The 14,151-nt window shown below is 37.4% G+C and overlaps 1 protein-coding gene across 1 annotated transcript; it reads right to left on the reverse strand.

Moving 5' to 3' along the window:
• Positions 1 to 280: 280 nt before the first annotated feature.
• On the reverse strand, positions 281 to 8,270 carry plekha3 (pleckstrin homology domain containing, family A (phosphoinositide binding specific) member 3; the record flags this gene model as incomplete). Its single annotated transcript, XM_083897860.1, has 8 exons — positions 281 to 859; positions 1,677 to 1,759; positions 2,993 to 3,036; positions 4,363 to 4,467; positions 6,510 to 6,631; positions 7,072 to 7,221; positions 7,337 to 7,453; positions 8,231 to 8,270. The coding sequence occupies 8 exons, from the start codon at positions 8,268 to 8,270 to the stop codon at positions 750 to 752; spliced, it is 771 nt and encodes a 256-aa protein (XP_083753986.1). The 3' UTR covers positions 281 to 749.
• Between the last annotated feature and the right edge of the window lie 5,881 nt (positions 8,271 to 14,151).

Here is a 14,151-nt window from a genome sequence, read left to right on the forward strand (position 1 = left end):
TTAAAAGGCAGCACCTTGCACACATTCACAGCTATTCATTCACTTTCCGACTCGTCTTTGGAGTGCAGGTAAAACGACACATAAAAAAAGAAGGTATAACGTCTTTCTCTATGTACCGGTTTTCTGGCTGAGCAAGACCAAACAGATGATGCTGGTCTGCTGGGAGAAAGAGAACAATGGCACATTTAATGTAGATCATTGCACATGTGCAAACGTTGGCACCTGTTAACTGCAATGATGCAGCTTTTGCAGTCCTCAGCTACACTCTGTTGTACCAGACGTCACCGCTGAAGAGCTCACAGTTGGCAGGAAGAGCGTCAAAGTTCCTGTGTGTCCTTTGCTTTCAGCACATGAGCACAACTATGGAGCTTCAGAAGAAGAACGAAGAATAGGTTTAAAGAAAAGCTCCGATACGTTTTTGAATATAAAGGCAGAAAAAGATGCTTAACAGATGACACCAGCAAGGGTGTCAGGAAAACTAGAATTCATAGTTATTCATATGTTTGTAATCTGTTTATAATCTCCACTAACAAAGTCAAACAGATGGACCCTGGGCTTAACTGCAGTAAATGTTACTGCATTTTTATATCACTCAGTCATTCCTGTTAGGCTTCTGCTGACAGTCCAAACTTCAACTTCATTCTAAGGTTCAGGTGAGGAATAAAAGGACTGTCCATGAAATCAGTTCATCCTTAAATTGAAGATGACATCTTTGTTCTCGTCTTGAGTTCAGATGATGTGAGGATTTTTCAGATGGACAAGTCGGTGTCTGTGTCATTGGGTGTGTTCTTTGGACTGGAACCTGCTCCTCTCTCCTCAGGAATGGAGGTCGAGTCACTGTGAAGAGTGGATTGCACACCTGAAACAAAGGCGAGTTGTCTTCGTTTAAAAAGTTTTCAATCCCATTTAAAACTCAACTGCCCCAGCAAATGGTTTCACCTACACACATGAAAAATGACATACAATGTTTTATCACGATAGGATCTAGAAAAAAGCCTCTTGGACCTATCACCTAAATGTAACAGGAAGGTGGCCATTTTGGAACAAACAGCCATGTAAATGGTACCATTTTGACAATTTCTCATGTGGTATTAGAACACATTACTCCTAGAGCTTTATTGATATCAACTTCTAATTTGGTGAGGTCACTCTGGGTAAGATAAGGATTTTTTTTTCTCATTATTTTTCTTGTTTTGTGTGTTGTCTTTGTTGTACTGTATTAATACTGTAATAATTTGGAGTCAGTGAGGCACATGACATGGAAGCTAATGATTTCACACTTACTTTATGATTTTATGTATTTTTTTATATTTAAAAAAAAAAAAAAATAAATAAAAATATATATATATATATATATATATATATTAAAAATATTACCAATGTGTCACTAATGATTATCACTAATAACTTGCACAAGTGAGCATTAAATGCGGCAGATTAAGATACAAAAGAAAAAATATGAACAATGATTATTAGTCCAGCCGTGCTGTTGTGGCATCATCTTGGACACTGGCTTGATGATGCACCACTGATGAATAAAACATTTTAGGGGCAAAACTGTTGGTGGAGTACTCCAGAAAACATGCATAGTACAGGCATAGTGCACAGAGAGTATGTAAACACTTAAGCTCATTATGCATATGTGTGTAGAAACAAAAGAGGTGAGTGTTCCTTACGTTCAGTGTCATAAACAGAGCTGTCGGAGCATGTGCGGTTCCTGCGCTGAGTTGACATTACGTACTCCTTAAGCACACCTGACCTGAGCAGAGGAACAAACACCTGTGATGGTAAACTTTCCCACCTCGTAAAACATCCTTTAAAATTGTTTTAACTACTTCATTCTGACAATTGAGTACCCTTGGAAGCTTTATCAAAACAACCACGAAAAAATTAGATTCAAAAAAATACTTGAGAAAAGTGAAAACGCAAGAACCAAACACTGAGGCAAAACAAAAAAAATGATCAGTCCTTCATTTGTATTTATTTCCCATGGTCAGGGGAAGAACTGGTGAGCTTCTCTGTCAGAATATTCTGAGACTTTTGGAGGTGGAGGAGTAAAACACATAGAACATACTGTTTGTCATTCACCTGACCTTGAAAGTCAGCCCACACAAGAATTGAGCACTTTTTACTGCCTGGTTGTGAAATCCAATGAAAATGTTGTCCATATCCATTTTGCTTTACTGTTTAATTGTTCATGTTGTGTGGATGTAACCAGGTTAACTAGAAACCTTAACATGTAACCAACAATAATTATGTGCTGCTGCTAAAAGTGCTGTCAGGATGATGATAATGATAATGTGAGGCCTAAACTAAACCTAAACTCTATTGTATTATTCTTAAACAATTCCAGGTGATGTGACACTTGTAACTAAAACACAAACATATGGTTATTATATTATAACCATTACAATTACAGCAAATCATTGCATTGAGCCTCTTGTTAGGGGGAAAAAAAACATTTTCAAGTGGCAGTTTTGTTATTCACAGTGTTGCAATGTTGCCCCCTGGAGGCCAGTTTCTTATTAATCTTGAAAAAAGTTGAAATTCAAAGTCAAAGTGTAAAATCCATATTTCCACTGTTATAAATACAAAACATAATAGTGGAAATTACAATATTATAAATGTGATTTTGATGTGCTTTTTCTTGTATCTTGGAATTTCCTTGTATATTTTGAGCCCCTTTCTGCCGTGTGCACACTACTTCTATTACTTTACAACATTTTAAGACTGTTGGTACAGTTTTGCCTCAGGGTATGAAATGTGCTACACAAATTAAATAGGATTGCCTTGCTCTATTTAAACAAGTAATTTTTTTAATCTGGGTTTTAATTTGGAGAAATTCAGCTTTGTCAGCTTTTTGTAAGAGGATGCTGGTGTCATTCTTTTTAATGGTGTTTTGATCACTTTTATTCAAACACCTCAGAGATATGTGATATAGTTATTATGCTCCAACATGCAGTGGATGAAGAAGCTCATCAGTGTCTCTCACCTGTCGAAGCTGTATGTTCCAGGGTGACTGACTGACCTCTTCATCTGGACAGAAGCGAAGAAAACACACAAAGAAAAGGAGACATGTTAATAAACAGCATTTACAGACTCCTGCAGCTTCCTCAATGTGGGAGTTTTTAATGACACTGAAGCAATAAAGGGAAGAGAAATAAAAGATAATGTGAACTTCATCTATGAGCAGATGGTCATTGATGTCCACATGGTGAGACGCCTACAGCTTCACCACTCATAAAGTTTTGTTTCCTCTAAGCAGTGTGCCAACGAGTGTGCAGAATACAGTGTGATTTACACGTCCAGCAAATTTATGAAAATATCATTTACTTCTTTTAATCAGTTTGCAATGCACATCTGTTCAATTAGATTTCTGTTTGGTATTATTAAGATAGATTGCTCAGAACTAATTTCATCCCGCAGACGGCCGTAAATTGGTGAAGCATACACGCCATCATGATAACACTGACGAAAACAATACAACAGACATGGCTAAGGTCGGTGGAAATTATTTTCCACAAATCAAATCCCCCAGTAGAAATAATGAGAAGAAGATAAACAACTCCAGTATCCAGTGAGAATTATTACAATTATAAACACTGGCCTGGTTCTTCAGTCTGAAGTGGAAGCTGAGGTAGAACCTTTTTTCCAGTACAAGCTCAGAAATCTGTTGTTGACTTTGTCAAAATGACAGTGGACTGAATAGACAGCAGTCCTGTGTCCTGACTTGTTCACCCTCCTTTACCAGCTTTACTGCTATTATGTCTCCTCATGAGACATAATAGTATTCCCTCAGGATAAGATTAGATAAAATAAGCAATCACCTGATTGTATGAAATGTTTTTAATTACGCCATAATGCACTTTTTGTGTTTATATCAGGAGGTTGCTCTGGAGGCCGCCATGTTTGAAAAATAGCACACGATGGACAAAATACACAGCTTTTGAGTTTTGATGCTAACTGAATGAAGACTACATTATGTTCTCCAACACACTTGGAAAGAAAGGGTGAGGTAAGAGGTTTTCAACTACAACATGCAACGTTAAATTATGCAGAATTGTATCTCATTGTACTTTTAACTGGACAAAGAAGATGTTTGTTGTCATAAATATGAAAAAGACATTTGTGTATTATACATTAAAAATGGAATTATGGCTTTTTACTCATTCTCTTCAATAGGAGCATTGTCTTAGTCTAAAAATAGCTTCCTGGAGGTGTTGCCAAGAGGGCTGCTGAGTGGCAAGACTTTCCTTTGTGTACACTGCATGCGCTGGTACAAATAAAGGTTTGTTTCATTATTGAAATTATACAGCAAGTCTGTGGAAACATAAATGTCTGAGCAGGAGGAAGTATAAAAACCTTTTCAGGAGGTCGGAGTTCAGGCATCAAACTGTGGTTAGCCAGGGTCATACACTCTTCTAATGTCCTGATAAAAGTCGCACAGGTCGCACTGAGGAGAGATGCCTGGAGAAAGAGTCATAACAATAACCTGTAGTTATAACTATCACACACAGTCCATTGCTGAAGCACACCTTTATTTTTTGCCATACAGGTTTCAAACTTCTTAATAAACACTATCTGTATCTCATTTTGACTAATCTGTTGACTGTTATTTTCTCCAATGAAGATGCAGTCCGTCAAACACTTAATTTAAAATATGTGCAAAGTAGCTCTATATTTTGACAGCTATCCCAAATCTGTGACAGGCCTAGGAAAACCTTTACAGTATGCCACAACAGGAGTGAGGTCTACTCAAAAAAAGTTAAGGAAAAAAATCTTATTATAAAACAAAGAACTACGGGAAGTCCTAACATTTGTACGTTTTAACAACATTTCATAATATAGGCCATAGTAATCTGAATAATGTTCATTTACATTTACTTGATAAATTAAAGCTCACATAAAGTGGTACTGTTATGTTAACATATATGTTAGTTATGGAGGTCTACTTACATACATTAACTTGTTTTTAGGGTCAAAAACCTCCTAGTTGCTGTAAACGAGCTGATAGAAATCTGTCTTTTCTGACGCTGTCCTGAGCCGCGATATTTCAGACATAAACCTCACCATCACAAGACAGAGTGTGTTGTGATTGGCCAGCCAGCATAGAGCCTTCCCAACTGTCTTGTGATTGGCCAATACCCGGAAGTGACATAATCAGCACACCCGCTCTCAGAAGCGCAGCTCCCCCCTCTGGAACGGTGGATGCACTGCTACTCATTATCAAAACATTGTTTTAACAATGTTTAAATATGGCTTCTTCACGACTCCCCGCCGCAGTGCCTTTATGACTTTGACCCGGAGTCAGACCCAGAGTCAGAAGACACTGTCGCTCGTGAAACACCTCCACAACGGACGTGTTTCTTCTTCTGCGGTTCAATGTACGCAACCGGATGTACCCATACTAGTGCCCGGAGCAGGAGGATCTGCTGTTCAAGAGAACCGCTGATTATGTAACCGGACCGTGTTTTTTGAGAGATCTCGCTGAGCCCGAGATTACAATAAAACACAGCGTTCTCAGCAATGGCTGAACTGTTTGTTTAGAACCTTCAGGGCTTTGTGAACAAGGTAATGACGCAGATACACACTAAAAAACAGCGTTAAATGGAACTTCCGGTCTAGGTCCGCTTTAAAACTAAATTTGTTTCCTGCCAATCAACTTATCAATTAAGGCCAAATTATCTTTCTTGCATTTTTACACTTTTCTTTTGTAATCTTAAATTGCTCCTAATAAGTGTATGGCACTCTAAAACGTAAGATAAACCCACCAAGTTTTGAAACTCATCATAATTGAATTCTCATATTATTATGATAAAAGTATGACGAATTAAAATAATCGGAGTGGATAAAATAATTCACTGAGCTACCTGTCTGTCTTCTGTCATGAGCTTCGACTCTGTCTCTGTCACGCGACTCGCCAATCGCTGTCACACCAATCTCTGACATTGCAGTGTTAACAACGTGGCAACTTTGTCGCTAAATCTGCCAACTTTTCGTGTGGAGACTCTCACGTGACAGCACATATCACTCTGCAGTTACTGAGCTCAACAAGCAGCGTGTGATGCCGGGATCACTTGCCAAAGCACAGTAAATTCCGCAGCAGTGCAGAGAACCTGAAATCTCAAATTCCAGAATTCTCAGAGGATTTTTCAGTCAATATTAAACATCTGAATAGCAAATGTCTAATGCTTATTATGTAAATAAATGGTTTTAAAACCCTTCACTCATTTTTCATGAAGCCAGCCCTCGAAAAACTTGCATTGCCCATGACACTGTCACGGCCGACAATAGGTGGCTGGCTCAGCGACAGGGATGGAAAGTAATAAATAAATGAGAATCGCAGTAATTAACAGTAACCATGGTAGCATTTAACTTTTCCATGCTGCGTAGGAACCCTGTGATACAGTAGATGATATCATTCAGCTGTAAAACACAGTGTATGCTCAATATAATGTAAAACTGTGACAGACAATCAAAAGAAATGTGTGTGTGACGTGCTGTGTTACCTCAGAGGGGGACGTGGCCTCTGGGTCAGTGCTGTACTGTGATTGGATCGTTTGGACCTGCTGGACGAGGAGGTCACAGTACAGACGCAGCTCAGACATCTTTGTCTTTAGACAATCTGGACCTTGAAATTGAATTTTGGGACATTAAGTCAAAAAAAACTTTAATGTTGATGTTTCACATCCCTGTTGTGTGCTGTGTTAAATATATCAAAATGAAGCTGTTTTATGAGCGTGTCATGACCCTATAAAAAATTTAATACTTTTCTCGTAAATGACTGATGACCGACAGGATCAATGTCACTGACAGTGCACTGCCCTTCACAGGTTAAATTACTTTACACATTCATTTATCTTCTTGCTAATATTGTCACTTAGTTTAACATAAACCACTTATATGAATGAAATTCAATGCATTTGGTTTCAGTTCGAGGGAAGCTTTGCAGAGCAGCTAACATGGATGTACTTTAAACTTTTTCGATGGTTTCAGAGTGCTTTTATCACTGAGAAAGCCTTAGAAATTACAAAAACAAAGCAGGAAGAAAGTCACTGTGTCTGTATGTACCTTTGTGCTTGTGACTGTCCAGTGTTCCAGCTTTGGATGAACCTAAAGCCACCAGCCACCTTTGTCTCTCTGCAGCATTCACTGCTTTGACATAGAAATGCTGCTCACCGGGGATTATCAACTCCAGACGTGTAGGATCTGTTGGATGAACTAAAACGTAAAATAAAATAATAACAGCATTTGATGGATGTGTTTACTCTTGTTTAGCAATGTTATGAAAATGTGAGGTAACTCATGCAGCAGGTATTTTGAGCAGCAGCCTAACCTTTAATGTCACACACTGACATCTTGATGGATCCTTTGCTTCCTTTACCAACATCATCCTCGCAGTCGTAATAAGAGATGACTCCATTCTCTAAGACAAACCACCGTGGCTGCCAGCCTGAGGACACATAACAAACTCAATGACTAAACTGTGCATTTTCAAAATAAGATGAAAAATACAAACAGAAAGAGCTGTAAATAAAAAAAGCTACTTCAACCTTACAATTAATGAACAAAAGTGTTAATTGTTGTAAGTAAATTAATTGTTATGTCTTGGAAACATGAACATGGATTTGCCACTGATTCTCCCACATTGCTATAATCTTTTTGTAACAAAAAAATTGTGGAATTCTGAATTACTTTAATATTTCAATATTACTTTTCCTTCCAATTACCTATGTTCCTAAGGACAAAGTAATAAGAAGACAATGGCAAGTTAATCAGTTTAGCATCTGCATGTCTCATACTTGTTATGTTATTTGTTTGTTTTCACATATTGTGGCTTTAAGGAAACAATTTATACCATATGTTTGTGTAGGTCTAATAAGAATTGGGGCTCAAATAGTACAATTTGCTAAGAGAAAAAACACATCTGTAATGAGGTTTGAAGTCCACCACTGAAGACTACTTTTATTTTGAAATATCAAGTGTTAGCTGCAGAAGCTGATGATGATGAGTATATCGTTTACTTAATGAAAAATAATGTATTAATAAAATATTGACATACATTTGTCACGGCCCGTGGGTTTTATACTGATATTAGCAGAGGCGTTGATAGTTAAACCTGATAGTTGACTTAAAAGAAAACAATATTTCATGTTTCACTTATCGTTTATTTATGACAGTAGAGGCAGTGAGCTGGAATATGTGCTAAACAAACGAAGAGGTAACTCACCCGTCATATAATTCGTCCATTTGTACAGAATTCCTTCCATCGTGTCACTTTAACAACGGCTGGTATAACCTGTTAGCTGACTAGCTAACCGCTGTCTCTCGAGAAGATAACCTAGCTACTACAGTTTCCTATGACGTTTTAGAATATAACCTTCATATTAATGCAGCTAATGTAGGTCTAAAACTGTGTGAAATGTCAGTGGTTTGATTCCAGACATACTGACGGTTTGTTTAGTTTGGGGTGAACTGTCAAGCTAATCAAAGAATAGAGGTAAAAAATGTCAACAAAACAGCAGCTGCTTTACGGAAGCCCAACTGGTCCACTTTAGTAGAGGGAACAAAAACGTTTGATAAAAGTTATACTGCCACCATGAAGTAGATAAGGCAAAATAATATAAACACAGCTGCTGAATATAGCACTAGATTTGTGTCACAGTTGTATTAACATTTTAATGTGAAATCAACAGTTGAGTTATTTTTTTCTGTCAGTTGAAATCTGTAATATAGCATTACTGCATCCTTCTTCTCTTCCCCTCCCCTTTCATCCCCTGATCCCTTGTAGTCCAGGAAAATAACAAAAAAGAAAATGCAATATGATAGGTTTAAAATTTCAAAAAGTGGGGGTAATGAAATAGAACACATTTTTTATAAAGCTAGATAACTCACAGAACACGCAAGGTTCTGTGTTAAAAACAAAAACAAGCAAGAAAACACTACATATCCACATGCTAATGGTCTTAACAGACACTTGAGAATACTTAGCAAGAACAGGCCACAAAAATAGGACTTACAAATACTATATTTGGCTAAACTATGACCCTATGAATTGGCATTTCTAAAATCAGTATGTTAGAACAAGTAACACTTCATGTTTACATACATATGCATAATCATTTCCCAATTCAGGAGCTGAGTTTGTAGGTGCATTTCAAATTAAAGCACCAACAGAAACTCCAGACTGAAAATCAGCGTTTAAAAAGTGAGCTGACATACAACGTATAACAAGACACAAATGATGAGATCTGTCAATTTTTCACAATTCTTAATTTCTCTTTATTGCATTAGAACATACATTTCTCATATATATCTATATATATCTATTTATATATATTTTATAAACGTGAATTTGTACACTACAATCTTTTATTGTAACATGTTAGAAAATACTTGTAACGCTCCAAAAACATAGCACTAAAAACAGTTACCAAACAATGATTAATACATTTCCTTTGTTTTTTTTTGTGTTGTTTTGGCCACCAAGAACAGGAAAAACAAGATGGTGGAGATGGAACCATCAATCAGGAGGAGAGGAACACAGTCTGAGACAAGATGGTTGGGAATCTGTTTTTTTTTTTCACATTTGGCAAACATTTTGTAATCAATCCACAGAGGGGTTGAGGGTTGGAAAAGCAAAACAAAGCCATGATTTTTATTTGATTTTTTTTTACCTCTTTTCTTTATCTATAATAGTTTCCTGAAGCGAAAGGGTTGGGAATGGGTTGGTAAAACTGCTAATTACTAGTGAAACATCCCAACTCTGCAGCTTTCAGCTCTTTCTTTAAACTTACTAGGTTGAATAACCTAATAATACCAGTTTACAGGCAACTATGAGCCCACAAACTCACAATTTTATTGACACAGCAGTCAATAAAATGTTCTGTGCTCAGCACAAAAGTGGCTGATGAAGAAAAGTTGAACATTTAGCAGCGACATCATTTTTTGAGTAGATGGCGGAACAAACCATTTACAAGACCACTGAGAATAAATGACGGGTAGACACAGAGCTCCGTGTTACTCTGTCCTCATAAATACTGTACTACTGTTTCACAACAGGAATTTATTTAATCTCTAAAACTTTAAATCAGTGCTGTTGATTGTGACGGTCAAGCAAATGTGTCATCATTTTCTAGTAAATGGTGGTGCTTAATGGCAGTTGGCTTCTGTAATGTGTTACATTACTGTCTTCTTCTGGATTCAATCATCCATTACCTGATTCCCTCCTTAGCCATAACCCAGATGGCATCACTTTCTATCCAGAGACAAGTATGTACTTATGTATAGAACAAAGGCAGATATGGGGTGAAGCTGGGGTACAATATAACACTCATTTACTCACACAACATTTAAGGTTCTTAAATCTAGTGACACAACTGACACTGCAAGGAGGCAAATGGAAGGAGTGGAGAGATACTGCATTTTGGTGGGTGGAAGGAGAGGAAGAGCACAAGGAGACAGGAGGGGTCAACGAATGTCCCCGCCTCAACACGTCCAGGGCATTAACAGTCCTCTGTTTTTATTCCTTTTTTTTGGTCAGGGCGGGAAATGTGCAACAATGTGTCCCATCACAGAATGATTGTCCTCTTTGACACACATCACTTCCTCTATATACTATTAACACTCCTTCTCTCTCGTCCTCCATCTTTGTTAGGTTTTTCAGTATTTTTTTTCATTTATAAACCTAACCCACACATATACACACAAAAAGTACACACACATACGTGTATGTATACATATATATACACATACACCCACACGCTCACATACAACACACAACAGATAGACATTTTGACCAAACAGTACAACTGGTCAGAGGAGTAGACAGTGATAGTGCACATGTTGATTTTAGCAGAGCTGAAAGCTGATTGGTTACTGATATGACAATCAGTGCCCCAGTGAAAATAAAAAAAAATATCACTGCAAAAGTAATAAAACCAACATTATAGGTAACAGTTAATAAGACTGAGACTGCGTCCCCCAAACAGAGGGCATTAAAAACAATTCTGATTCATTGTTTTAATTCATGTATCAAGTGAACCTTGCTGATTTCAGCTTCTCTGTTTAAATCTATATTTGCAAATTGAACCCATGTCTGTTTTGAATTGGAAAATACAAAGATATCTGAAGAAAATCGATTTTGTCAATTCATATAAAAAGAACAATAACAGAAAATGTTATACCTTACAACCCAAAATCAGCATGTGCAGTCTCATTCCTTGCCCCTTTCAAATGAACAGCCAAAAAAAGTCTCACAAATCTCACATTCCCTTCCTCCCCCTCTCCTCCTCTCTCCTCAGTGAGCAGTATTATGGTGTTGTATAATGTCAGGTTCCTAAGGCAGTATCACAGAACAGTCCATAGAGAAACAACAGCAGTACAGAAATACATTGGTCTGCCCAGAACCTTACATCCAGCTCAGGAGGGACACTGACAATATCTAGATTTTTTTGGGGGTTGTTTTGTTTTTTAAGCCTCCAGTTATTTGGTTTCAAGAAGTGGAGATGTTGCCAAGCAAAGTTCACTCACATTGTTGCCTTTTACTGTTGTTAAAAGATTGTTGAGCATTCAAACCAGGAAGAAAAGAGGGATTCAAAAAGAAAAAAGATTCTGAGGTAACCTAAAAATGTTAAAATCTCATCTGCTGTGGTGCCCTGGTAGCTCAGTGGGCTAAGGCACATGCTGAGTTTTTGCAACATCATTGAGCTGAAACTGGCTCATGACATTTTCTCATCACCTCTTTTTCCCACCACACTCCACAGTGAAAAACAGAATGTGACAGCTATTTTTGTTTTGAATAATAATAATAATAATAATAATAATAATAATAATAATAATAATAATAATAATAATAATAATAATAATTATAATTATTATTATTATTATTATTAAACCACAAGATAACTACGATCATTTCAGATCGATTGTACCGAGTCAAATCGACTCAGGGGAAGACAACGCAACGTTTCATGGAGACAAGTTTGCTAGTTTATAGTAGGATATGAAACCTAATGCTCAGCCAGTAGTTGTTCAGCTACTGAAACGTAAACGGACTGATCTTGAACTCATTATGTAAAAAAGATTAAACATTGGTTGGATCAATACTCTCAGATGCAAGAGTAGTCAACAAAAGTGATATATAAAATTTACCTTCAGGTCTGGAAATTGTTATTTTACACAGGTTACATGACATAACACTTTGCTAATCTCATATTTCATTTTTAAATGTAGAAAACTCTTGAAACTCGAGTGGCTGTCATCATTTCTGTCAACAGTGGAGTGTGAAGTGAATCCAAACATCGTTTTCTACTACAGACATTTGGATATTAAGGGGAAGTCTCCTGCTGTGTCGAGGAGAGTCTCGAGGCCTTCAGTAAATTCAGTGGCACAACTCTCAGATATAAGGTTCTGGGCCAGAGCTGGGCTGGGAACCATCCAGCTATGATGTTGTGGATCAGTTCTGGCACTGAGGCAGCTGATTTCCGACTGGTCTAAGAATGTTCAGCTGGGGGCAGCTCTGACAGCTCCAGGTGTCCATATTTTTCTTTATGTTGAGATGAAACAGGTTCTAACTATAAACTATGATTATTAGACAGTTACCGATTACTAAAAGTGACAGCACCTGGAGCCACTGGTGCTGCCAACAGAGCCAGAACCAGCCCATTATGTCTCTGGTTTGGGTGATATTGTAGTGTGTGTGTGGTCTATAGTACAGTAGCATCAACACAATGGTCCAACAGACAGATCAGATAGAAGATATCATACAGATGGTCCAATACAGTTATGGTACAACATCTATACATCAACTATACATTGTGCGTTTTTTTTTTCCTTTGTTATTATTGTCAAGGGGGTTGGGGGTTAAGACTTGGTCACATTACATCACTGCTGTAAGACAGGGAGGGGGTTGAAATAGTGGTGGGGCAGAGCCATAGATCAACAGTGATTGATCTTTACAAGTTGACAGAACAACCAGCGCGATGCGGGTACTTGGCAACTGGTGTGGAGGACCATCGCTAGAGTGCAACACAGTCAAAAATAATACAGAGTATGTGAGCTGGGCGGAGTGGCAGTAATAGAGCAATAAAGTAGGCAAAGTTTAAAGGCAAAGCTCAAGTCTGTAATTTATTTCTCAAACACTTGTGTTTTTTTAATTGTCTACATGTCTGGATAGCTGTCAATAAATAAAACTGGAGAAAAAAACAAAAGAATCTGGTGTAGTAGCAGTGTGGAAAAAGTTGAAATAGCAGGCTACACTAAAAAAGTGTTTTAGAAATGAATTACGGACTAGAGCTTTACTAATTTAGAGGTAGAGTTTGGGAGCAATTTTATCTCACTGAAACAGTCAGTAGCTGTAGAATCCATTTACCATTTTGGATAAATATTAAAAATATGTTGTGTCTCATTAAAAATATTCTTTAAAAACATAACATGTGTATAGTATTGTTAAGTGATCCAGGAAGTTTTCCCTTTGTGTTTTGATTCATGTAATAAAATATCATCAAGTGTGATTCAATAAGGGTAAAAAATACTTTTACCACCTCTTCTCAGTTAATGTATTAATTCTTCACTCCCGACTTTCCACTCCTCACTAAAGTAATCACCTGAGCTAGTCTGAATAGGTCTTAACGGACAAAGACTTGCTCCTTTTGTCTAAATCTGAATTTAACAAACACTGTATTGTAACAATAGCTAAGCATCGTATATCTTAGTGTTAATTGTTTTTTATTGTTTTACTACATATAAGATAAATGTTGGAGTGAGAAACAACACTTCAGCCCCTCAGTTTTCCATTAAACAGAAGCCGTGCATTCCACTCACATACCCTGTTAGAGAAGAGGCAAAAAGTGGCCACCACAGTCTCACAGAACACACCTTCTGTCTATCCATGGCTCTGGTTCTGAAACAGGGTTTGGGTTCAAGGGTCTAAGAGTTGCAGGTGAAGGGTTTGGTCTCAGGGATCAGGACACTGAGGAGTTTAGGGGCTTAAGTAGTTACAATACTAATGTTTTTTGTTTTTTTTTGAAGAGTCTGGATGATGTAGTGTTCACGTGTTCACAGCAATGAGAGATATTTTTACTGAGATACAGGAGTTGAGAGATTTATGGGTGAGGACAAGGTTAGTATGAGTCTTATGGGTCACTAATG

This window comes from Microchirus variegatus (assembly GCF_963457635.1).
Source record: "Microchirus variegatus genome assembly, chromosome: 11".
NCBI lineage: Eukaryota > Metazoa > Chordata > Actinopteri > Pleuronectiformes > Soleidae > Microchirus > Microchirus variegatus.